We start from the raw sequence: 24,510 nt of genomic DNA, 5'->3' as shown, positions 1-24,510 counted from the left end.
GGCCCTCAGCCAGGCTCTGTCCTCGAAGCCACGGTGTTCCTGCAGCAAGCTGGAAGGCACGTCTCCTGTGGGGGCCTCCTGGCCCTCCAGACCAGAGCACCTGGCTGACCCACCCGTTTCCCAGGGCACTGCTCAATCCCTCCGCTTTCCCCCTGATCACTCTCTCGGATTCTCTCTTCACTGCTCCCTACTTGGCGGGCTTCGTCTGTCTCTGGAGGGTGTGCATCTGTGAGTGCATCCTTCTCCTTTCCTTGGGAGCTTTCTCCTGACACGTCTTACTAATGAGATGTACCCAGGACAAAGGTGGTGGTGGGGCTGACGAGCAAATGAGAAACGAAAAACCAAGAGACGATTTCGGAGCTCAGGAGCCCTCTCCTCCAGATTCTTAGTCTGAAGGACTGAGCGCAGAGGCAGTAAAAGCAACTGAGGAAAAGTTCCTGAGCAGTAACTGAAACTAATCCATCACCTCAAAGTGGTGATGCAGTAACTTGAGAAGAATACACAGGAACATTTCCACGAAGTGGCAGCGCTTATGCAACCTAAAGAATTCTCTGTGAGCTCACGAATGGGATCATCTGGGGGAAGGGGGGGCTGAGCTGAGGCAAGTTCTGTCCTCGTAAGATCTCCACGTCTACTTTCCGGCATGGCATTCTGATTTGGGCTGTAATTTCTGTTGCTGGAAAACGTAACCCGAATTTAAACTGTTTTCCCCCACTTTACAGTGATGTCCTCAGTGGACACCGACTTCCCTCAGGCTTCCTGGTCCTCCCGGCCCCCCCTCAGCATCTCCGTGTCACAGACGGCACCGACACACACTCACCGCGCCGAAGCCGGGGACCTCGAGGGGGCAGTCAGCCTGCTGCCGCAGCCAGTCCAGCAGGCTCTTGCTGGGAATGGCTTTCTCGGCCTGGCTGCCGGCTACCGGGGCCGGCTCCGGGGTCGACGTGGCAGGCACTGGCCCTTCAGGAGGGTGTGAGGTGCTCAGGGGGGCCTGCCCTGGGTCTTCGTGGACCTCCTGGACGAAGGGAAGACAAGTACGTGCAGTTCATCACGACAGAATGAAAACTAGTTTCCCAAAGGAAAACACATACGGTGCTGTTTGCATCTTCCCACCAGAACATGACTCTGCCTGTGCCTGACTATCAAGCCCCCATAGAAGCTCCTGACGTGTTGGGCGTTCCCTCCACCCGACGGCTCCTCTCCCCTCTCGTCTCCGCGGTAGACTTCCGTACCGTCCTGTCTGCTCAGGTTCCCTCTTGCCGCCTTTGTCACCATCACTGACAGTCCCGGCGACACCGGCCACCCCGCTCCTCTCCCCCGTAGCACTCGTCACAGGTTTTCACACAACAGAAAGTACCTTACTGCAGCTGCCTTACGTAGTTCTCTCTCAACACTGCCAAAGCCTGTCTTACTCATCTCTGTATTCCCAATGCCTATATGGGGTCTGCTGATAAAGTACAATGTCAGTGCTAAATAAATATCTGCATAATAAATTTTTCAAAATACTCTGAGGCCAAGGAAAAAAGTTTCACTTCTTCCACTAGAATTCTACAATCATTATAGGAAAACTGGCTTTGCACCTCTAAAAAATGAGACAACCTTCTTATAGACTTGGAGGATTGGACAGGGCAAGAACCTGTCATTTCAGCTTCCCAAATTCTATAGAAAGTCTAAGAGGGAAACATATACCAAGCGATACAGCAGAGCTCTCTGGCTCTAGAGAACCAAGTCCTTGGTTTGGTTCCCTGATCTGCCATTTACCACCTGGATAATCTTGGGCAAATTATTTAATGCTTGTAAGCCTCAGTTTGCTCATCTCCAAAATGGGAATAGTAACAACACCTTCACAGGGTTTTTGTGAAAATCACACAGGACAGTCATGTAAAACCCTGAATGCAGTGCCTGGCAAAGGCACTCAGTAAGTACTGTTCATTATTACTCCTTTTAAAGTAAGAAAACATGAAACGTGATTCCTGTTTCAGAGTTCAAAATTCAATAAATGGGAAAAATCAAAATACAAAGAGAGAAGTCAGTGGTCTTTGACACATTAAACAAAGTCTGAGGGGACTTCTCTGGACCAGGTGTGCAGTTTCTGCCCTTTTCTGTGGTTTACAAGGATCTCTGAGCTGAGAACACCTTAGTGTGACCTCAGGAAGCCTCACAGCGACCCTCTGTGGTAGAAGCTGCAGCCCCCTCTTTACAGAGGAGCAAAGGGGGGCGCTCAAGGTGGCCAGCAGGTCAAGCAGCAGAGCCAGGATTAATGTTCAGGACGTCCTGATTCCCAAATCCCAGCTCCTGGAAAGCCCACTGACCTGGAACAACGCTGGTGCAAACACAGCCCTGCTTCTGCTTTACTCTTTGGATCACCAGTGGCTCCAAGACACTGGAGGCTGGGCTGCTACTGTGTGAAATGGTGAGACCTCCTGGTTCGTTTTTCCAGGTTGCATGCAGGTTAAGGGCCCTCGATGGACTAATACCTATTTCTAAAAGAGACTGAGAGCAACTGAGGACGAGAAAATAAGCAGGACAATTGAAATAGGGATAAAAGATCCATAATCAAAAAGTGCTGTGTCTGAGGAAGAAGGGTTTGTTGCTCAGTGTACAGAGGTCAATGTTTGTACTTTGTGGCTCATATACCCACCAAGATCCCCGCCTGGAGTGTCTGCTCCTTCAGAAAGATGAGGTCCACGCCTCCGTCTACATGCTTCCGCCTCCCTCTCCGCCTCCTGGTGGCAGCGTCATCTCTCCTGAGGCTTCCGTTGACGATCTGTCCAGTCACTGGATGGATCAGGCCGGCTTGCAGAATCCCAGACAAGTCCATGCCAAGGGCTCCTTGAAGCGAACCGATAGCCCCAATCTTAGGGGTGCTGGCGCTCACTGGGAAAGGGGATGTGGCCCCCGGGGACCCCTCCGATGGGCAGGACAGGTCTATCGCTGACTCTCCGTGCCAGCCGTTGAGGACGATGGGGGGGTGCCCGTGGGTGGCGGGGAACTGCTCCAGGCCCCGGGTCTTTGCGTCCCTCTCCACCTCGAACTCATAAGGACGCCTGTGCTTCTGTTCATCCTTTGTGAATACTGAAGCCAAGAAGCTCTCCTGCGAACACACACATGTGGCAAGAGAGGTTTGAACGCCACCTCTGCGGCTGAATGCCAGCTCTTTCTAGGCCCCATTTCCTTGGGGCTAGTGATCACCTTCTCAGAACTTCTTCTAACTCAAACCTTCTCGAACTTGACTACTAAATCACCTGGACAGCTTGTTAGAATGCAGATCCAACTTCAGCGGGCCTGAGAGTCTCTGCATTTCCAACAAGTTCCCAGATGCTGTGAAAGCGGCGAGTCCATGAACTATACACCTGGAATCGCAAGATCATAGTTTAGGGAATCTCAACCTCAGCTGTACATCAGAATCAACTGGGAAGTTAAAAAAAAAAAAAAAAAAAAAAAAAGCCAATATCGAGTCTACACCCTGGACCAATTCAGTCAGAATCCGGAGCTTCTCAAGGTCCCCAGCAGAGTCCAGTGTGCAGCTGAGAGTGAGAGCTAGTGTGCTAATAACCACGCGTCCTTAAACTTGACCTTTGAGTTTATAAACCACAAATAAAACTCATGCCTGCTTTGACTCCTCTCATTTCTATCTGCTGCCACCGTTCTCAGTCCTCAAGTGTTGAACATCCCGATCCGTTCACGCCTCCCCTTCCTCATATAGTCGTCAGTCATCACGCCACGCCAGCCAACTCCCCCCCTTTCTTTGGAGCCACTCTGCCACTAAGCTGGTCTAGAACTTACCTCTTCCTCAGATGCCCACCTGCCTCCCAGCCCTGGAGGCACAGCCCCTCCCTGACCCCCATCTCCCATGAACCTGCACACCACTGCCGTTGAGCTGCAAACGCACTTTCATCACACACTTCCCCGCTCCAAAACTACAGCCTCTGCTGCCCACAGGATAAAATCCAGATTCCTCAATGAACACTAATGGCTTGACCCAAAAAAAAAAAAGACAAAAATTCCTATCCACTCAGTATTTGTTGAATGAATGACCCAATCGAGAAGTGCAAAGCGTCCTCCTTCTTTGTTTCAAGGTCAAGAACATTCTTACAGCCTCACCTTCTGCATCTGGGCCACCAACGCTGCGCCACTGCTGAAGACGTGTTCTGATGCCTCTGGCTCTGAAAGGCTGCTGCGGGGACCAGCGCCGCTGGTTAACACGGGGGTGGGCAGCGCGGCCGAGGGCTCATACTGCTGGTTGGAGGGCCACTTCCCCTTTAACACCACATGGCAGATGTTATCCAGGCGGTTGATTATCACGCGATCCTATAAAAAAAGAACAAAAGCTCTGAGGAATAAGTACCAAGTTACCCAAATTCACAAAATCCCTTGAAATCAAGTGGCAAGTTTTTTAACCAGAAGGAATTGATTAGAAAAGGGCGCACACAAATGGACTCACTTTACAAGTCTTAAAAGAAATGGTAAAGTCTGGACAATGAAGATTAAAAGCCACAGCGCTGTAAATACGAAGATAAGCTGACACTTCTGTCTTATGGTCTAATTAGGCGCATATATCTTTAATGTCACATAACTAGTATCTTTTAAAGATACTAAACATTTGTCTGAGTCTGTTTCTCAGAAATATTCTAAAAGGTTTAAAGGAAAGGATTCAAAGCTGAGGATACTCTGGGTGGAGCATGCAGGCTCTGGGAGGTACCTTCGGCCACTCGGAGAAGGAATAGAGGGTTTTCTCCTGGAGCAGCTGAGCAATGGTGGGAGCCCGTGCCTCCTGCAGGCTGTCCCTGAGGTCTCCTACGATGCCCGAGGTCGAGTTCTTGCTCTCCTCCTCAGAGTATTTCCCTGGATAATCTAGGAAGGAAGGTTAAAAAAATGAATTAGGCGCTCGGGAGATAGTAGTGATCTGAAAGATGAGGACATCTGATCTTGTTTTTTAATTAGCCCAGTGTGTGCTAATTTATTTTAAATTGAATTATTAATTACCATACTTTCTATTTCCAGAAGCACTCTGTTGGTTAAGCCATAAAGGCACAACCTGCTCTAGGGCTACCCATGCAAGTCATCCAATAAGAGTTTGCAAACACAACCAAACAACACCAACGGCGATGAAGGACCGCAAAGAGGCTTTCCCGTTTGGTGCAGTGGATGAGAGGAACGTGAACATTATGCTCTGATACAGAAGTGGGGATAGTGTAGGAAATGTAACACAGCAAGAGGCTGGTATTAATGACGAAGGAAGAAAAGTCCTGAAACTTACAACGAAGGTAAAATAGACCTGATTTATATAAAAAATGATGCAAAGAAACCTAGACCGTTTAAAGTACTTCACTGATGGAAAGAAATGGAAATGTGACTCATTCTTTCAGTCTTCAGTGGTGAATGTTTACTATCACTTGTGAAATGGATCTTCAAAGATCCACTTAACGGAGATGACAGGGAATGAACTGTGTGTAGCATAACGTCCAGGAAAAGTTGTGAACCTCCTTCGTGGTGAAATGACATGGAATGTCTATCCTCTGAAACGTGGTGGTCTCACTTTTGACTGTGCAACAAGTCTCCCAGGGGGCCGCAGAGACCCCGCCCCCCCCCCCACACCGCCCCTCACCAGGAGCACGGCCTTGCTAGGCCAGGGGATTCAAGGATAAACAAGACAGATGTGGCCCTGGCTTTCTAGGCTCTTACAGCTCCATGAGGGAAAGACAGTTGGGAAAATGCAATAATTATAAATGAATAGTTAAATTATAAACCAGGGTGAGGGCCGTAAAGGGAAAGAAACAAGGTGTCATGATAGGGAATAAGAGGGAAAAACCGACTGGTAGAAGGGAAGGCTGGTAGAGAGGACCTCTCAAAGGAGAGACCACCCAGGAAGATGAGGAGGCAGTGGGGGAAGGGGACTTGAGATACCCGGGGGGAAAAGTACAAAGATGAGGCAGAGGGGCCAGATCATCTGGAACATGCTGGGCTCTGCAAGCCAGGACAGAAAATTTGAATTTTATTCTAGATCCAATGGGGAGCACCGCTGAAAGGCTTTAAGCAGAAAAGCTGAACTTAAATTTTAAGAAAAAAGCGGAATGCTGTGTGAGGGAAAACCCTGGAGAAGGAGCCAGGAGCCCGGGCGCTGGCCCTGACAGCCGTGCCAGTTACTGCTCCTTCAGTGGCCGAGCTCCATCCTCAGAAATAGGGCAACCCCCTCTGCCTCACCTCTCCCACATCTCATGTGTGGAGGAGCCCCCTGGGGTCTGTCAAAGCGTCTTTAAAAGCACTGGTGCTAGGAACCCCACCCCGGGCGAGTGTGCGCAATGCTCACCAAAGCCTATCAAGTTCACTGCTGTCTCCCAGCCCAGCCCAGCCGGATGCCACGGCCACCAGAGGAAGTCCAGGCCAGCACAGCTCTCCTCTAGCCCATCCTCACTGGACTGTCTACATTGCCCAGAACTGAGTACTCGCTGACTTCCCCCACAACAGAGTTCCAAGAACAATGTATACATGTAATTCCACACGTGGCAGGGACCCTTCGTGGCCTGGGGCAAGGTCTGGGCTGGCTCCTCCTGGGTCGGCTGGGGCCACAGGCCGATGAAGCTCCTTTCAGTTCAGTTTCTATGTCCTCAGCTTGGCTGGTGTGTACATTTTAATTTGGGTTCAAAACCTTTCCCAAGTTATCACGAGGCTAAAACCAAAGGTGGGAGTTCAGAAGTAAAAAGGAAGTGGGACAACCCAAGGCAGGGTTTCCCTCTTTAGATGAAGTCACCGTCCTGGGGGGAGGGGCCGGCCTGCCTGCATCCCTGAGCATCACTCGGCCCCTGGCACCAGGCCAGGCACCTGCAGGTTATTTTTTGTTTTTTTGACACGGATAAACAGAACTATCTTTTGTTCACCCTAATATGTCCTCTTGGGTCTGATGACATAAAGACAACAGTGAAAAAGTTAAGACCCATTTGTTGTTGGCTCAGGATCTCTAATCACTGTATTCATATTCCTGCAAAGCATATACAAATCTCAGGGTCACCTAGATTAACATTTTAAAATCCCTTCCTTACCTAAGATTTCCCTATTTAAAAAGATCAAATCTATTTGCATTTTTTATTGAGTGGCATGTAATTTGGTTATTCTTATTTCTGTTGAGTTACTTAAAGGAATCTCAACCCAATGTACCGACATTACAACACAGGGTTTTGACAAACACGTGAATAAAGGGCACAGTCTTGGCTCACCTTAATAAAGATCACGTTTATTTGTAGTTTTGTGGTGTTCTGAAAAATTACCTGCACCTCCGTTAACACTGCAGGTTCTTGGCATTCCCTGCTGTTCTACTTTAATGCAGTTTGTAGCACTTTACCTGGTGCAAGAACGAATTCCTTCCCCTCGACACTGTATCTGGCATCTATCATAAAACAGCACACAGCCCCTGCCCAAATCACGCAGCTGACACAGCCAAGGTGCTACGATTGTCTACAATCATCCTCAGTTTTCTGGAATGATCAGAGTTAAGCTACTCTGCCTCACTTTCAGACCAAGGCCTGTGACCTTCGCTTTTAAACCACACGGTGAGTGTAAGCAGGTCCCTTTCAGAAGCTGTAAAACCCTTAACACCACCACCCCCCCCTCCACAACACATTTGCCCTCCCTGTCTTGCGAGAACTGGCTTATCCAAAATACAAGACCCCACACACTGTACCTTGACTCTGGCAGTTCCCGTCTCTATCATAATCATCTTTACTCTCAAAATCCACGTCTTCCGCCTTGAGTTCACTCCCTTCGAGATACGTAGGGAAACCTTGTTTCCCTTCTGCACTTTCTTTCCAGGGTTCTTTCAAAAGTTCCTGCTTCACCTGAAACAGCTCTGGTGGAAGAGCAGTGAGCTTGCCCCCCAGTGTGACATTATTGGCTTTGCTTTTGTATGGGTCTGGGTTGTAACCCTGGGGTTTCTCCACTTCAAACTCGTCATTCTCGAGGCCCTGCGTCCACCTCTCCATGTGTTTGCAGTGACACTGACAGGCTGCGGGAAGAAAAGCGCCCTGCGGTCCGGGATGCTGGCTTCTGGCCTCCAGGCTTCCTTTCTTGGCTTCGTCCACAAGAAAGCCGCTGAGGCTCTTCTCCCCTGCCATACGAGCAGTGGGCTCGGTAAGAGGCGACAATTCCGGCCTTTCCCGCATGCCTGCGGCCAGGTCTAGGTTTTCCTCCTCATTTTCCTCCTCTTCCTCCTCCTCATCACTGTGGTTCCGACCCAAAATCAATTTACTTTCTAAACTTTTGCATTCTAATAAATCAATCAACTGCTGATCTGATGACAGGTTTCTTTTGGAGTCATAGACACTCAGATTGCACATGTCAACAAACCCGCTCTCATTTCCTTGGTCCAAGGAAGGGGAGGCTATGCATTTGGTTTCCAGCTGCCCAAGGCTTTCAGGCCTCTGCCCTGCCTCGCTGCAGCAGAGTTCCCCTTCCTGTGAAAGAGACACCAGCAAATGTTTTCCATTTTTAATGTTCATTTGAGCTACTCCTGCTTCTAATGTATCCATAAAAGAGGGGCCTGAGGCTATTTCTGCCTCGTGGCCACCAAGCTGGAAGTTCCCATCTCTGCTTGTTGCAACAGCCACGGCATCTTGTCTGGATTCAGTATTGGTACCTGGGCTCTCCTGAAAAGAGACTGGCTCCTGGTTTAGTGCTTTCTTACCATACATCATGCTCTCCAAGGACTCAGGCAGCAGACTCTCATCATGGGTGATGGAAATGACATCCTGAACTTTAGAAATAAAGTTTTCACAAGTCATGTCAGATAAGCTGCCCCGAGGTGGACCAAGATGATCATCCCTACCTTCTATTTTCACTAGATTCTCAGGTTCATTTTCAAGGGACTCGGAAGTCCTGCTCATTTGAGTATATGCAAGAGATTCATACAGTTTGGAGTTGGTCTGGTAAAGGCAACAGAGACTCCCTGGAGCCTGGGGGTCGGTTCTTTTGTGTTGGGCGTAGTTTCTGTAGGCGTCCAGGAAGGACAGCTGGGGGTCGGTCATGATGTAGTAGTCGGTGCGGTTCAGCCCGTGCTTGGCAGTGCCGATCAATAGGTCCCGATCATGCTTTCCACACTCCCACCAGACGGGGAGGGAGAGGCTGGGCCTGCAGAGCTGAAGGCGCTCGTGCAGCTGAGGACACTGCAGCACTTGCTCCCGGACCTTCCGCAACAGTTCAATGCGGTACAGGGTTCTCGCGGCCCGCTCTTCAGTGATGGGTTCAACGCAGATGCTGGGATCTGGGGGGCCTGCAAAGGTGAACACAGAGCCTGTCACTTAAGGTGGCCCTTGGACACTTCCTGCCCACCTGAGTGCCTGCATCTTTGATCTTATAGTTTGACTCCCTGGGTCCTCAGCAAGGCAGGGCCTTAGTGGCCCCACTAAAATGAAAAGCTGAAAGAGAAGGGAAGGTTTTTATGAAACACGGACAGACCAGTGAAGGGGAAAGAAGAGCTTGAAAACTCCAGTTCTGGAAATATTAGTTCCCGGTCAATAAGCATGGACTAGGTACCTTCTAACTAGGTACTTTACGGCTGTTATTTAGTTCTCACAAGAACTCTATGCTATACCATCATTACCCTTGTGTAAGGATGAGGAAGGAGGCTCAGATAAGCTAACTTGCTCAAGGTGGCAGAACCAGGACTCCAGTCCAGGTCTTGTCAGCATGACTCCGAGGTCCAGATCTTTCCGATCTATGCAGCTCCCTGGCTTTAATGAAAACAGCCTAACTGTGCCACACGCGGGCAGAAGGTGGGGTGTCTGTACATGCTGCCGCCAGCCCAGAACCCACACTGAATAGGCTCGACATTTGTTTCAGTTTTCCCAGAATACAGTCATATGGTCCAGAGCGAGTTAATCTATGAGTACGAGACTGAAGAGGGACAAGGAGGAAGCTGCTGCAAATTCCAACCAGGAAGAAATTTCTTAGACAAGGTCTCTAGTGGAGCCCAGGGAGTTTAAATGACAGCCGCTAGTTTTCCATAGCTACAAGTCAACACATGAGACAACATTTAAGATTTAATCTAAGGAAAGTGCAAAGCTCATAGTAGGATAATTCTGTGAGACTTAAAAAAAAAAAAAAAAAAGCACACTTTGGAAAAGGTAATTAATAGTAGTTTCTTAATATTTCTGTGACATTTTAATCTGAATTTCAATTTTCGTTGGAATCACATCATTTTGGGAGAGAGATTTTATTTTATGAGGGTGGACCCAATTAGAAGTCCGTGGATTTGTGAAAACCCACTGGTCTTTACCTGAGTTCATCACGTCGGCTCCGCGTCTATAGTTATACCTGACTCTGTACCTTGAAAATTAGCATGTTCTCTCCTTGCCCCACCTGGGATACAGTGACAGAGAGTGCCCTCACCACCATCCTTCCAGGCTGGCAGACGACAGACGTGGCGGCACATGGCCACGAAGCTGTAGAAGTAGTGCTCCAGGCTCTCGTCCGACTTCTTGTCCAGACGGGAAATGATGCGAAACTGCGTCCAGTCAAAGGTTTTCTTTTCTTGATCATAAACGACACCAAAGGAAGACACTGCTCTGTAGAAGTCTGCTTGCTCTCTCCTAGTCCACCTGGAGAGGGAATCAGAGAAGGAGAGTGAGCTGTTTTCTTTTTCAGTTAAAAAAAGCCAACAACTACTTACTGAGCACCTACTTGGGAGAGCCCAGGAAGTCAAGAGAGCAGGCAGAGCTGGTCTATTTTATTGTTTATTTTTATTCAAGTTGAGTTGGGTGGAGTGGCTGATAACAAAACAGACCCTCAGCCTACCACCACTTTCAAATCATGTGTGCGTACTTGAGATCTTAATTCATCAATTTTATTTTATTATCATTATTATTTTTGGCCGTACTGTGCAGCATTTTTTGGCCATCCTGCTCAGCGGGATCTTAGTTCCCGGACCAGGGATTGAACCTGCGCCCCTTGCAGTGGAAGCGCGGAGTCCTAACCACTGGACCACCAGGGATGTCCCCTTGATTCATTAATTTTACAAATTACCTAGTTCATTTCCTCTTGTGGGAGACAAAGATTTTAATTTAAAAGTACTCTATATGCTTAAACATTCTGCCGTACGACAACGGAGAATCACAGAATCCTGGAGGGACCTTTCAAACCATGAAATTCACTTCCTTCATTTTACAGATGGAGAAACTGGTCCAGAGCGGGGAAGAGACTACCTCAGCCACCCACCTCCCTGACTCCCATATCTCACACTGGCTTTCTTCCTGGTCTTACGTAGGCAGGTTGCCCACAACGATAATCTTTCCTAGGACATGAAGGTTCTCTAGATTTTATATCCCGCAGGATTAAGATAATGACTTAAGGAAAATGGATTATTATATACCACTGTAGTCTTTACCAGGGGCTCTTGGGCACGGTACTCGCCACCCCCAGAGGCAGTCAGCTAGGAGTCAGGTGAGAGGGTCAGTGGAAGAGTGAGAAGCAGGGAAGAAGGGGCTCTGGTTCTTTCTTTGGAGCTAGATGGGAGAAATCTACTCCCTGAATTACCAAATTTCATAAAGTCAGGAGTATACAGAAGTATCAATAATTGAATTCACTATGTGGTATTCTTTTAATTCACTGGATGTTACATCAAAAGGATGGAGAGATATAAAGACTCAAAGAACAGCAGCTTTGTTGATTTGCTCTCATGGCATCATTCTTAGCCTGTGCTGGCCTTAGGCAGACATTTTTACCTTAATTCTCAGATGGGCAAATAACTCCTTCCTTCTGGGCTGGCATTTTATGGTACTTATTGTTCTCAAAGGCTTGATAAGGACTGTTGGCTACAATAAGACAACTTCAATGCATTTGCTGCTGAAAGAATATGATCTGATACATGCTAGTGTGGTGTTTAAATCACATCCCCAGAGACTGGGGTCTAACTTAGGGAAGAGGGTAAGGTTGGAAAATCACACAAGTCTGGGAACTGTGAACAGAGGGTGTCCTAGATATCACCAGACTCCCCAGTCAGCACGAAAACACCACTGCAGTCGGAGGCTGGATTTAATTCACTCTAGAGACAACCTGACTCCATATGAGAACACTGGACACACCTGCCCTCCAGCTGCTGGGTTCCCTTTGTCACCTTTACCCAGTGGGCAGCTCAGCACGCCCTTTTGGTCACTGGCTTTTTACCTCTTTTGGGCTTCCTTGTTGATGAGATCCATCTCTGAGGATCTCCGGAACATCTCTTCCTGGACCCAGTATCCCTGGTTTCCTGGTCCCAGGATTTCAGGCCGGCAGAGCTCCTTGCGGTTACAGCGCTGGTAAATGGTGACCAGGCGTCGGAGACGAGCTGTGAGTGCAGACGAAACTGGCCAGGGTGATTTGTCTGGGTCGGAGCCATCCTGGGCTTCAAACATCAGTGAGGATATTAGTATTTACAAACAGAACTAAAACAAAGGCAACTGGGTTTTTTGGTAGTTGTTCTTCCCCTTCGTTTAAAGAAAACTAAAGCTGACGCAGTAACCTTAATGCAAGTAGCTGCTGTTCAACAATCGGCTCGGAAGCTAGGCACAGCTGGAAAGGCTGCAATTGCACTTTAGAAGCAGCTTTAGGTGTGGTGGGTTCTGCTCTCTCTCCAGTACAAATATGCCTGTCTGTGGGGGCAGAACTGACTCAAGGGCCTTGCTCTAAGGCATCGGCTTAAGTGGACGCTCTGTGGCCGTCTCCATTTAGAACTACAGGCTTTTGTGTAGCTGGGCCTTCCAAACATCAAAGCCTCCGTTAAGTTTGAATTCAGAAAAACAAACAAACCAAATACCCCTAACTTTTCTCAAAAGAAAAAAAAAAAATCACTGAAACCACGATTCCTTTTTATCTCTCAGACTCCATCCTGACTTTATTTCACTGTTGAATTCAGTGCCAGGTGGAGAAAGCTGGCCAGAGCCACATTAACGCTCCCTGTGTGACTCCCGCAGAGCTTGATGAAGGTCAACTTAATTGGCTTTTAAAAAGAGCCTCCTTAAAAAACAGCATTTTTTTCTTTTTTATTACACATGAACTCTAGGATAACTACAAACAGGGACCTTACTTCTCTTTGCCTTCAGAAGGACACAGTCTCACCTGCCCGGCTGTCATCCTTCTTTTCACCAAAAATGCCATCACCTCCATCACTGGAACTCTCCTAGGGATAAATGAAGTCATGCCATCAGCAAAACTGCAGCTCTGAAGAAACCAAGTCAGAAACCCAGTCCCTAACACAGAAGGAGTAAAGATGCACAAGAGACATCCCCTGCCCAAGAACATCTCAAAGATCAAGATGGTCCCTGATGAATAAAGCTTACTTATGCACAGTCTTAAAAGAGCCAGAAAGCAGTTTATTTAAAATAAGCATTTTTCCCCCTGGAATTGTGTGGAATGATTCTGCCCGTAGAGAATTAGCTTTAAGAATGATGAACTGGCATGCTCCCCTGGCAACTACATTTTACACGCACTATTTTAGTTGAGAATTAAATATTTGCTTTACTATCATCACTTGCAGTCTAATACTGTCATTTCACAAAGCATGTGCCTGCATTTTTGGATTTTTGCTGTGAAAAACTGTCATGCTCATGTTCATTATGCTTCATTTACTTCACAGCAATAGACGCTATTTTCCTAAAACATGACTGCTCCAGACAGGAGACCTGATGGCACAAACCTCCAGGAATTTAAAATTAAAATCATGATCTGAGGCTCAGAATCTGAAGTAATATCACAGGCACAGAGCTTATCCAAGTTGGAGTATATGTCAACCTGGCTCTAATGGATTCCTTTATGAAGCCTTTCTTGGTCTCAGGAATGGAACTTCAAAGGCTCCTTATACACAAAGCATGTGGGAGTTTGGATGTGGGCGAAGAGACAGTGCGAGTCTTCAACTTACCCCATTTTTAACACAAAAACTTATTTTTTTTTTTTTACTGAAGTAAAGTTGACTTGCGGCATCGTATTAGTTTCAGGTGTAAAACAGTGATTCAATATCTTTATACATTAAGAAATGATCACCACCATGGGTGTACTTTCTATCTGTCACCACACAAAGTTATTCTAACATTACTGACTACATTCCCGATGCAGTACATCACATCCCCGTGACTTATTTTATAACTGAAAGTCTGTACTTCTTAATCCCCTTTCACGTATTTCACCCATTTTCCCACCTATCTTATTTTCTTTTTTCTTTTTTCAAAACTAACTTTAGGGGCTTCCCTGGTGGCGCAGTGGTTGAGAGTCTGCCTGCTAATGCAGGGGACACGGGTTCGAGCCCTGGTCTGGGAGGATCCCACATGCCACGGAGCGGCTGGGCCCATGAGTCACAACTGCTGAGCCTGCGCGTCTGGAGCCTGTGCTCCGCAACAAGAGAGGCGACGATAGTGAGAGGCCCGCACACCGCGATGAAGAGTGGCCCCCGCTTGCTGCAACTAGAGAAAGCCCTAGCACAGAAACGAAGACCCAACATAGCAATCAATCAATCAATCAACTAAAAAAAAAAAAAAAAAGACTCCTCATTTCCTCCTCTTCCCCTTTTGGAAAAAAAAAAAAAAAACTAACTTTACTTTTTATTGATTTTTTTACAAACTTATTTATTTTTGGCTGCTTTGGTTCTTCGGTGCTGTGCATGGCTTTCTCTAGTTGCGGCGAGCAGGGGCTACTTTTCGTTGCGGTGAGTGGAATTCTCATTGCGGTGGCTTCTCTTGTTGCGGAGCACGGGTTCTAGGCACGCGGGCTTCAGGAGTTGCGGCACATGGGCTCAGCAGTTGTGGCACACGGACTTAGTTGCTCCACGGCACGTGGGATCTTCCCGGACCAGGGCTCGAACCCATGTCCCCTGCATTGGCAGGCGGATTCTTAACCACTGCGCCACCAGGGAAGCCCTCTTACTGTTTTCCTGACCTGCGTCTTTTGAGCTGAATGACAGGCGAGAATAACCCCAGGATTCATGACTTCGGCCATGGTGGAGCGCAGGGTCAGGTTCTGTCAGAATAAGGGTCAGCAATCTGCAGCCTGTAGATTGTTTTTGTGTGGCCCTTAAGCTAAGAATGGTTTTTAAAGGGAAGAAGAAGAGGAGGAGGAGGAAGGAAGGGAGGAGCAGGAGGGGGAGAAAGAGAAGGAGGTGAAGAAGATGTGACTCTACTGGCCCCCAGGCCTAAGATATTTACTGTCTGGTCCTTCACAGAAAACTGGGACACAGCCCAGGGGAGCAGTACCTCGGTTCAGGAGGGATGGACAGACACCTATGACTGGCAATAGTTAAAATTCAAACCACTCTCTTAGGCCCCTAATAGCGGGGAAGGACCTGAGAAAGGCAGAGGGGCAGGGGTTCATTTTCTGAATGCATTTCTTTCTTACTAGAATAGTGGTAAGAGCTGACGTTACCGAGAACTACGTGTTGCTGTGCAAAACCCTTTACATGGCTTATCTCCTTTGGTCATCAGCACTGCTTCCCCAGGTAGAAAGTATGACTATCCTTATTTTACAGAGGCAGAAAACAAGCCCTAGAAAGTTCTGTAACCTGCCAAGGTCACATGGCTACCAAGGGGCAGAGCTGGGTTTCGAACACAGCAGTCTGATGAGAACCTATATACTGTAACCACTGAGCTGCCCAAAAAAGAACAAAAAGAGAGTCCCGGCTGAAAATCTGATTTAGAGAGTGCAACATATTTAGAATTGGAGAACACTAGCTTAATCTCTCTTCTTTGCCCATGTAATAGTGTGAAGAAGAATAGAAGAAGTGTCTCTTCTTCTCAGTGAAGAGAAGAAACTTCAAGCTGATCTACTGCACCATTCTGAAGTGACACTTAAATATGCCAAAGCAAACTTTCCCACTATTTAGGTGGTTAAAAAGCAAGCAAAAACCAACAACCATGCCTTCCATCCTTCCTGCCATAGAGAACATTTTTGGGTATTCTTAGAGTACCCATGAAGACCCTTAGAATGCTGAAAGTTGTAATTATAGACACGTCTAGACTGAGAAATGCTGTACAGCCTATGAGATGTGGGGTCTGGCGCCAGGGCTACCACGGCTCCTTATTACGAGGGATGTGCGGCTGCCGTGGGCACCGAATCCACAGGGGCAGCTCCGGGCTTGGTGTGAGGCAGGCACACCCGCCATCCGGGCTTCCTTTCCACCCTCCCTAACAGTTTCTGTTGGCCTTAGGCAAACCCTCAAGTAAGCAAAGATTCTGGAAGCCGTAAGTGCCTTTCTGTCTCCTGCCCTCTCTGGATGGCAGGTCCCCTCTCTATCACTGACAGAAAGGAGAAGACCTGGCTTAGCAGCAGCCGAAGTGAAAAAGATGTCATCATCTTGTGGTCACATAACCAATTTAATGTGAGTGTGACAGACCGGTATTGCAGGGAGCACATGGAAAGCCCTGCCTCTGAAGTCTGCAGGTGAACATGTAGTATCCTAGTTTCTGCCTCTGCGAATCAATCTGAAAGAAATATTCATCTCAGAAGAAGTATGAATCAATCATTCCCAAGTGCAGGGTCCCAGAGAGTGCTGACAAGTAAGACTGTCAAAGCAAGGGCAACGGATTAGTTCCAACCTGCCGTTTCTCCATCTTGAGCACGCCTGTGTTTGCAGTCTGACAGGCCACTGCTCTCTGGCCTTGGGCAAGTTGTTTCGACCTCTCTCAAGCTCATTTCTTCATTTGCAAAATGGAGATAATAGTACTTTACGGGTGATCGTGGGGCACAAATGAGTTGATTATGCAAAGTGTTTAACCAAACGCTGGCACAAAGCAAATGCCCGACATACGGCAGCCAGTACCGAGGAGATACCCACGTACAGGCCCAACTGCTGGAGGATCCTTCAGCATTTCTATCTTTCAACTGAAGTGTGCTCTCTAAGGATAGCTTCATGACACAGTGGAAAACAGCAGCAATAACAACAAAAGTCTACAGGTAAATAAATGGCCAGATACTAACTATACTGAGTACTTCATGTGCGTTTTTCATTTATTCATTCTAAATGGCTAAATGACCATTTTTAGACAGAAGGAAATTGTAGAATGAGAGGTTGATAATCTTATCTAATACTACATATAGTTATTAAGTGGTGAAGATGGAATTCAAACCTAGAAGCCCTAACCCCAGACGAGGAGCTCTAACCACTGCGCTCTATTGCCTCCGGTGGCTGAAGATACACCTGGCTGAATCAAATGCACTGTCAGTCACTAACAGTAACTTAGCTTCCCGCGTGGCACTTCTCTGCCGAGGATGCAGGGCTGTTTCCTGATCTGAGAACAGCAGATCCCCCTTGCCTGTGGCTGCTCCTCCAGGCCCGGCTGCCTCCCCTCTTTGGTCTGGGTGTGGGTGGAGGCAGTGGGGCGGCAGCACAGACCTGCAGACCCAGGGAATTTCCTCTAAGCCCTTACAAAACCCCAGGGCCAACAGAGCGGCGATGAGCTGCCTTCCTACATTTGTTTGCCAGGAACTGTGCTGGGTTCAGGAGCTCTGACAATGGGAAGGATGGAGTCCTTATCCTTCTAGAGCCCACATTCTGGCCATCACAAGAGACATAAAATAAATACTGGCCATGCAGTGTGATGAGTGCTCCTAAACACAGTGGAAAAACCACAAAGGGTCACCAACTCTGTATGGGCCAAATCAGGTAGGGGAAAGACATCTGAGAGGTGACTTTTGAGCTTCAGATTGAAGGACACAGGAGTTCACCAGGAGAACATAAGAACTCTTTGTGTAGAGGTAACAGGATGCATGAAGGCGCAGTTAAAAAAAATCCCACAGCAGTTTTCATTTTGCAGAAAAATCAAGCATCCTACTACCTTCATAAATTTCATGTAGAAAGTAGATACACATCAAATGTCATTAACACAAAATTCAAGGATTTTATAATGGAAAGACTGCAGGATTTAGAAAAAGATGTGAGCAGGCAGACACTGCTCTTGACGAGTATGACTTTTTTTTTGCAGCTCATTAAAACTATTTGAGCTTCCCCCGTCTAGAATGGGGATAAGAACAACGCCTAACTGAAGGGGAAACGTGCTTTGTAAGCGTGGAAGTACTCCATCTACATTCAAATATCACTATTTGAGTTCAGAGACCCCTCAAACTCTCAACTCATAAGAAAAGAGTCATTGTTCAGTTCCTCACTGAACTTTTCTTATAGTGGGATTTGACCATTTTAGGCATTAAGTTTCCCTGCAGGAGTTGCTTCCTACTTCACTGTGCATATGACCTCACCCTCCTTTTACAGAGAGCACCTGCTGTAGGACGTGCTGCAGAGCGAGGACAGACTGCTGGTTAGGACACAAGGACTACACCAGGCAGAGCTGGGCCGTTACTTATTACTATCTCAGTTAAAGGAGATGGTAACCTCCCTGCATACTAGGTTTGATAGAGAACGATCTCCTTTACCATTCTAGGCTCTAGACCATCCCAAACACAAGTAAACTTTTTGACTAACTGCTTTAGAAGGCATGTCCACTGACTCTAGCTGCAACTGTTTACCAATCAAAAGCTCTACTGGTATTAAACAGAGAGGGTGGGGGAAGGGAGTAGACTAATCATCTCACATGTCCCTCTAACATTCTGTGGTTCTCCAACGGCCACGTGTGAAGAGGACAACAGTACAGTGAGCTCTGGAAGGCACAAGAGTAGCAAGGGGTCTGGAGACAACATGATACGAAGAAAGAAAGAGGAATTAGGGATACTTCACGTGAAAAGAGACAGAGATTACGGGAGCTAGTTGGTCTCAAAACTTTTTAGTCTTATCGGAGAGGAAAGTAAGAACAGTTTTGCTCTTTGCAGGACCAGAAGAAAACTAGACAGAGTCGATGGAACCAACTGGGAGTCAGATTTCTGGGTCAGAATAAGGAAATATCATCCAACAATGAAATGGGCTTCCTTGGAAGACAGCACATTTCCCCCTTTCCCTTCCTGGATTCCTGGAAGCACCTACACCTGCCTGGAATGACCCCACAGCGATGTCATAGAAGGGATGGAACACCGAGGCCATGCAGACATGCGTTAGGATCCTTGCAATGCTGAGATTCTCCCATCTACCGACCAGGCCCCCTCCTATGCCCAGGTCTGTTTAATTCAGATGAATTAACTTAGTGATGGATGATACGCTCTTTGGGCTTCCTTAACCTGCTGATCTGCCCGAGAACAGAACTGGGAGAAGGAAACACCCAACCAGTGTCTTCAGCACAAGGGGCGGGGTGGGGGGAGCAGGCTTGATTCAGACGTTGGCTGTTCCTCTACGTTGGTTACTCTAGCACACGGACTAGAAGTCCATCTTAATCTGTTTATAATCTGTTCACCTCAAAATTTCGGAGAAGGCACTCCCCATTCCTTCTGCTTTTGATTATATTCTACAGCCCAGGTTTTAGGGATCTGAAGAGCAAAATAAATAATACAGGCATTACTTTCATAAATGAATTAAAAAAAAACGTAGTTCCAGAGGAGTTTAACCATACTATAAGGGAACTTGAGTTATTTTACCAATTCTGCCACAACTCCCACTTCAGTGCCCAGATCTCTCCAAGACTGAAGTTAAGCATGTGAACTTTACTATGAACAGCTTTCAGAGCTGGGTCTGGCCTGCGGTTGGTCTGGGGGCTGCCTTTTCAGAGAGGTTGCTGATGGAAGAAGGGGTGTGTACGTACAGCTAAAACACTTCCTACTCTCTTGACTATGAAAAGAATATTTGATCAGAAAAAAAAAAAAAAAAGCCAGAATATCTAGTCTGAACTCTATCATCTAGTAGCTGTGAGAATCTGGCAAAGTCCTTTAACTTCCTGGGCCTGAATTTCCCCAGCTCTCAAATGAGGGCAATAACACCTGAAGCTCTTATTTCACATGGCTGAGGTGAGGATCAACTGAAACAAATGGGAAAAGTGCTTTGGAAAGAGTAAATTTACATATGAATTTAAGGTACTATTTTCATTTCTTTGGTACTCAAGTTATTTCCATGGGAAAACACATCCCACATTCCAGACAAAGAAAGTAACTGTAGAAGCTAGGCAGAGCTTCTACCAGAATGGCAGAGCTCAGATTTTAATTGTCAAGACCAAACCCAACTTCCTTCAGGTCCAGGGTCTGAAGCTTCATGCTGATTTGCTTCAATCTGCTGCTTCGCAAACCTCAAGGAGATATGGAAACATATCTTCAAAAAATAATTATTTCTTACTTTGGGAAAGTGATGTCATTGTTACTGTTACAGGAATCAGAGCTGATGGAAACCAAAGTAAATATCATTCTCCAAACTAGAACCAAAAGAAGAGAATTGAAAACTTTTGGTTGATGATCAGGAGGAGAAGAAAGATTATTCTAGTAATGGAGTCAAGTGAGGACAATGCTACAGTAACCTCTGGGATACAGAATCCATGAAATTCTAACAGATTTACTTGCTCCACTGAAAGCCAGAGAAAATGTGGTCAAATAGTGCTGGGGCCCTAGTAAGGTTTTGGTCTGCTTATGCAAAGCCCTAGATACTCATCTGTAAAATGCAATATAGACTTCTGCTTCTGCGAAGATGCATATTTCCCTATTCCACACAATATTTACAACTAAAACCCCTGAACATTATATATAAAACAAACCTAAGACAACTCTGAAAGGTGAAGAGAAGGCAGACGAACCAGGGACTTTGGGACACATGGGATGACACAGTGGTGAGTTTCCTGGGTTTTCTTTTTTGCCTTACATATCCTAGATCTGGAGGTAAAGAAGCTGGCTATCTGGAAATGACAAAGGGTACAGACAAAAAAAGCCCCAACAAAAGCCTGCTCTCTCTAGTGAAGGACTAGGAAAAGGGCAAGCTAGGAATGGACAAAATGTTAAGACAAGATGTGCTACACTTCAGCTCAACATCACAGAAAAAACTTCTGCTCACCACATCCATGCCAGCAAAGGCTGAGTGGGCCTCTAGAGTCTAAAGGTGGACTCTAGACTTCCACCTTTGCCAGGCTGTAACAGGGCACCCCATTCCCCTGCTGGGTGGTATCAAAAAGCCAAGTAGGGAGCTGGGACTTTTATCCCTGCTAGGTGGTAATAAGGTCCCCAACACTCATGGTGTAAGCAAAGACCATGGGGAGATCTAAACTTCCATTCCTGCCCAACAGTAATGAGAAACATCCCCACCTTGGGTATCTTTGGGGGCTGACTGGGAACATTAACTTCTACTCCCACCAGGCAGTAAAAAGGTGGTATACTCTGCCACCCACCCCACCCCGTTCCCCTGCAACAGAGGTGTCAGAGGCAATCAGTTACAACAGAAGTTTTAAATAAGATCCCAAGTTTCACAATGTAATACCCCAAATGTCCAGGTTTCAATCAAAAATCACTTATCACATCAAGAACCAGGAAGATCTCCAACTGAATGGGAAAAGACAATCAATAGACGCTAACACTGAAATGACAGAGATCTTAGAATTATCTGACATAAGAATTTAAAGCAGTCCTCAATGAGGAATTCTGAACATACCTGCTACAAATGATAACACAAAATCTCAGCAAAGAAAAAGAAGATCTCAGCAAGAAACAGAGATCCAAGAAGAACCAAAGGGAAATTTTGGATTTGAAATATACAATAATGAAATGAACCAGACCAAACAAAAACAAAAACACAATGGACAGGCTCAACAGCGAATGGAGGAGAAAGAGAAAAGAATCAGCGAGCTCTAAGAGAGAAAAATATAAAGTACCCAGTGTGACCAACAGAGAGAAACAGATTTAAAAAAAAATTAAACAGGGAATTCCCTGGTGGTCCAGTGGTTAGGACTTGGCGCTTCCACTGCCGTGGCCCAGGTTCGATCCCCAGTCGGGGAACTATGATCCCGCAAGCCATGAGGCACAGCCAAAAAAAAAAAAAAATTAAACAGAACCTCAGGGACCAGTGGGCCTATAATAAAAGATTTAACATTCATACCATCAGAGTTCTGGAAGGGGAGGAAAAAGGACTTCAAGAAATAATGGCTGAAAACTCCCCAAATTTGGTGAAAGACACAAACCTGTAGATTCAAGAAGATGATAAACACCAAACAGGATAAACTCAAAGAAATCCACACACACAAAAAACACAGTTAAGCTTCTGAAAACTAAAGAAAGAAAAAAAAATCCTGAAAGCAGCAACAGAGAAAAGACACCTTACCTAAGGGAAAAACAACTTGAGTGACAGAAGATTTCTCATCAGAAACCAGGGAGGCCAGAAGGAAGTGGCACAACATTTTTCAAGAGCTGAAAGAAAAGAACTGTCAACCCAGAATCCTATATCCAGTGAAAATATCCTTCAGGAATGAAGGGGATATTAAGATATTCTCAGATGAAGGAAAAATAAAAGAACTGTCACCAGCAGACCTATCCTAAAAGAACAGCTAATGGAATTTCTCTCAACAGAAAGAAGAAATCTTGGGACACCAGGAAGAAGAACAAAGTAAATAAAAATATGGGTAAATACAGTAGATGTTCCTTATCCTCTTGAATCTTCTCAATTATATTTCAGAGTTGCAGCAAAAATTATAACATTGTCTGATATGATTCTAAATGTATGCAGAAAAAATATTTAAGACAATCATATTATAAAGGGACAGAAGTAAGGACACTATACTTCACTTGAACTGGTAAAATGATGATACCAGTGGACTGTGATATATTATGTATATGTAATGAAATATCTAGAAAAACCACTAAGAAACTTAAAAAAAAACCAAAACATACCCAACATAGATAAATCAAAAAAGGGATCGGAAAAAAGTTTCAAGTAACCCACAAGAAGTCAGGAAAAAGAAAACAGAGAATAAAAAAATGGAGAAAACAAAATGTCAGACTTAAGGCTTAATATGCATCAATAATTACATTAAATGTAAGTGGCTGAATACACCAACTGTAAGACAGAGTGCATTAAAAAATATAACCTGACTAAATACTGTCTATAGAAAACTCATCTCAAATAGGCAGGTTGAAAGTAAAAGGATGGAAAAAGTTATATCATGCAAATGTTAATCAAAGGAAACCAGGAGTAGCTATATTAATATCAGATAAAGTACACTTCAGAGCAAACAAAAACTATCAGACACAAGCAGAGACATTATACATTGATAGCAGAGTGAACCCACGAAGACGACATATCCTAAATGTGTATGCACCAGACAACAGAGCTGCAAAACACGTGAGGCAAAAACTGATAGAATTGAAAGGAGAAATACACAAATCCACAATTATAGTTGGAGACTTCAATACTCCTCTCTCAACAACTAGAGAGAAAATCAGCAAGAATACAGAAGAACTCAACACTATCAACTAACAGGACTGAGTTGACATTTATGCAGCGCTCTGCCCAACAACAGCGCAATACACATATTTTTCAAGTGACCATGCAACATATACCAAGAGAGACCATATCCTGGGCCACAAAAATAACTTAACAAATTTAAAACCACTGAAATAATAGAGTGTATTCTCTGAGCACAATGGAATCAAACTAGAAATAAAAAACAGAAAGATTATAGGACAATCTCCAAATACTTGGAAATTAAATAACACACATCTGATAATCCATGGGCCAAAGAAAAAGCCTCAAGGGAAAAAAAATTAATTGAATGAAAATGAAAATACAACAAATTTTACGATTTATAATAAATAGTAAAAATCGTGGCACCTAGCTAAAGTAATGCTGAGAGGGAAATTTATAGCACTGAATGCATACATTAAATAAGTCCAAAAGTCTCAAATCAGTAATCTAAGCTCCCACCCCAAATATCTAGAAAAGAGGAAAATAGAACAGAGGGGCTTCCCTGGTGGCACAGTGGTTAAGAACCCGCCTGCCAATGCAGGGGACACAGGTTCGAGCCCTGGTCCGGGAAGATCCCACATGCTGCGGAGCAACTAAGCCCGTGCACCACAACTACTGAGCCTGCGCTCTAGAGCCCATGAGCCACAACTACTGAGCCCGTATACCACAACTACTGACGCCTGTGTGCCTAGAGTCTGTGCTCTGCAACAAGAGAAGCCACCACCATAAGAAGCCACACACCGCAATGAAGAGTAGCCCCTGCTCGCCGCAACTAGAGAAAGCCCGCGCGCAGCAACGAAGACCCAACGCAGCCGAAAACAAACAAATAAATAAATAAATAAATAAAAATTAGTGTCAACACCAAAAGCCCGTGAAGATGAGGAGAAAGTGGATCATTCATACATCACTGGTGGGAATGTAAAATGGTACAGCCACTCTAGAAAACAGCTTGTCAGTTTCTTGAAAATATTAAACATATAACTACTACATGACTCAGCAATTATACTCCTGGACATTTACCCCAGAGAAATGGAAATGTAAGTTCACACAAAATCTGTATGCATATGTTTACAGAGGTACTTGCAATAGTGAAAAACTGGAAACAACTCAGATGTTTTTCAATGCATGAAGGGTGAAATACTACTCAGTGATAAAAAGGAATGAATTATCATTACACACAACAATCTGGATCAATCTACAGGAAATTATGTTGAGTGACAAAAGCCAAGCCCCAAAGGTTACATACTGTATGACTC

At 45.7% G+C, this 24,510-nt stretch overlaps 1 protein-coding gene across 1 annotated transcript in view; it reads right to left on the bottom strand.

Moving 5' to 3' along the window:
- Window positions 1-24,510, bottom strand: part of CHD6 (chromodomain helicase DNA binding protein 6) — a 205,449-nt gene that overhangs the window by 7,850 nt on the left and 173,089 nt on the right. Inside the window, 8 exon segments of the mRNA XM_036825224.1 lie at window positions 821-1,015; window positions 2,642-3,094; window positions 4,105-4,311; window positions 4,703-4,854; window positions 7,679-9,262; window positions 10,381-10,589; window positions 12,154-12,370; window positions 13,084-13,144. Of these exon segments, the coding sequence (XP_036681119.1) occupies window positions 821-1,015; window positions 2,642-3,094; window positions 4,105-4,311; window positions 4,703-4,854; window positions 7,679-9,262; window positions 10,381-10,589; window positions 12,154-12,370; window positions 13,084-13,144 (3,078 nt within the window).

Source organism: Balaenoptera musculus, chromosome 15 (assembly GCF_009873245.2).
Source record: "Balaenoptera musculus isolate JJ_BM4_2016_0621 chromosome 15, mBalMus1.pri.v3, whole genome shotgun sequence".
NCBI lineage: Eukaryota > Metazoa > Chordata > Mammalia > Artiodactyla > Balaenopteridae > Balaenoptera > Balaenoptera musculus.
The sequence above is the reverse complement of the archived record's forward strand: the minus strand, read 5'-3'. Positions and strand labels throughout refer to the sequence as shown.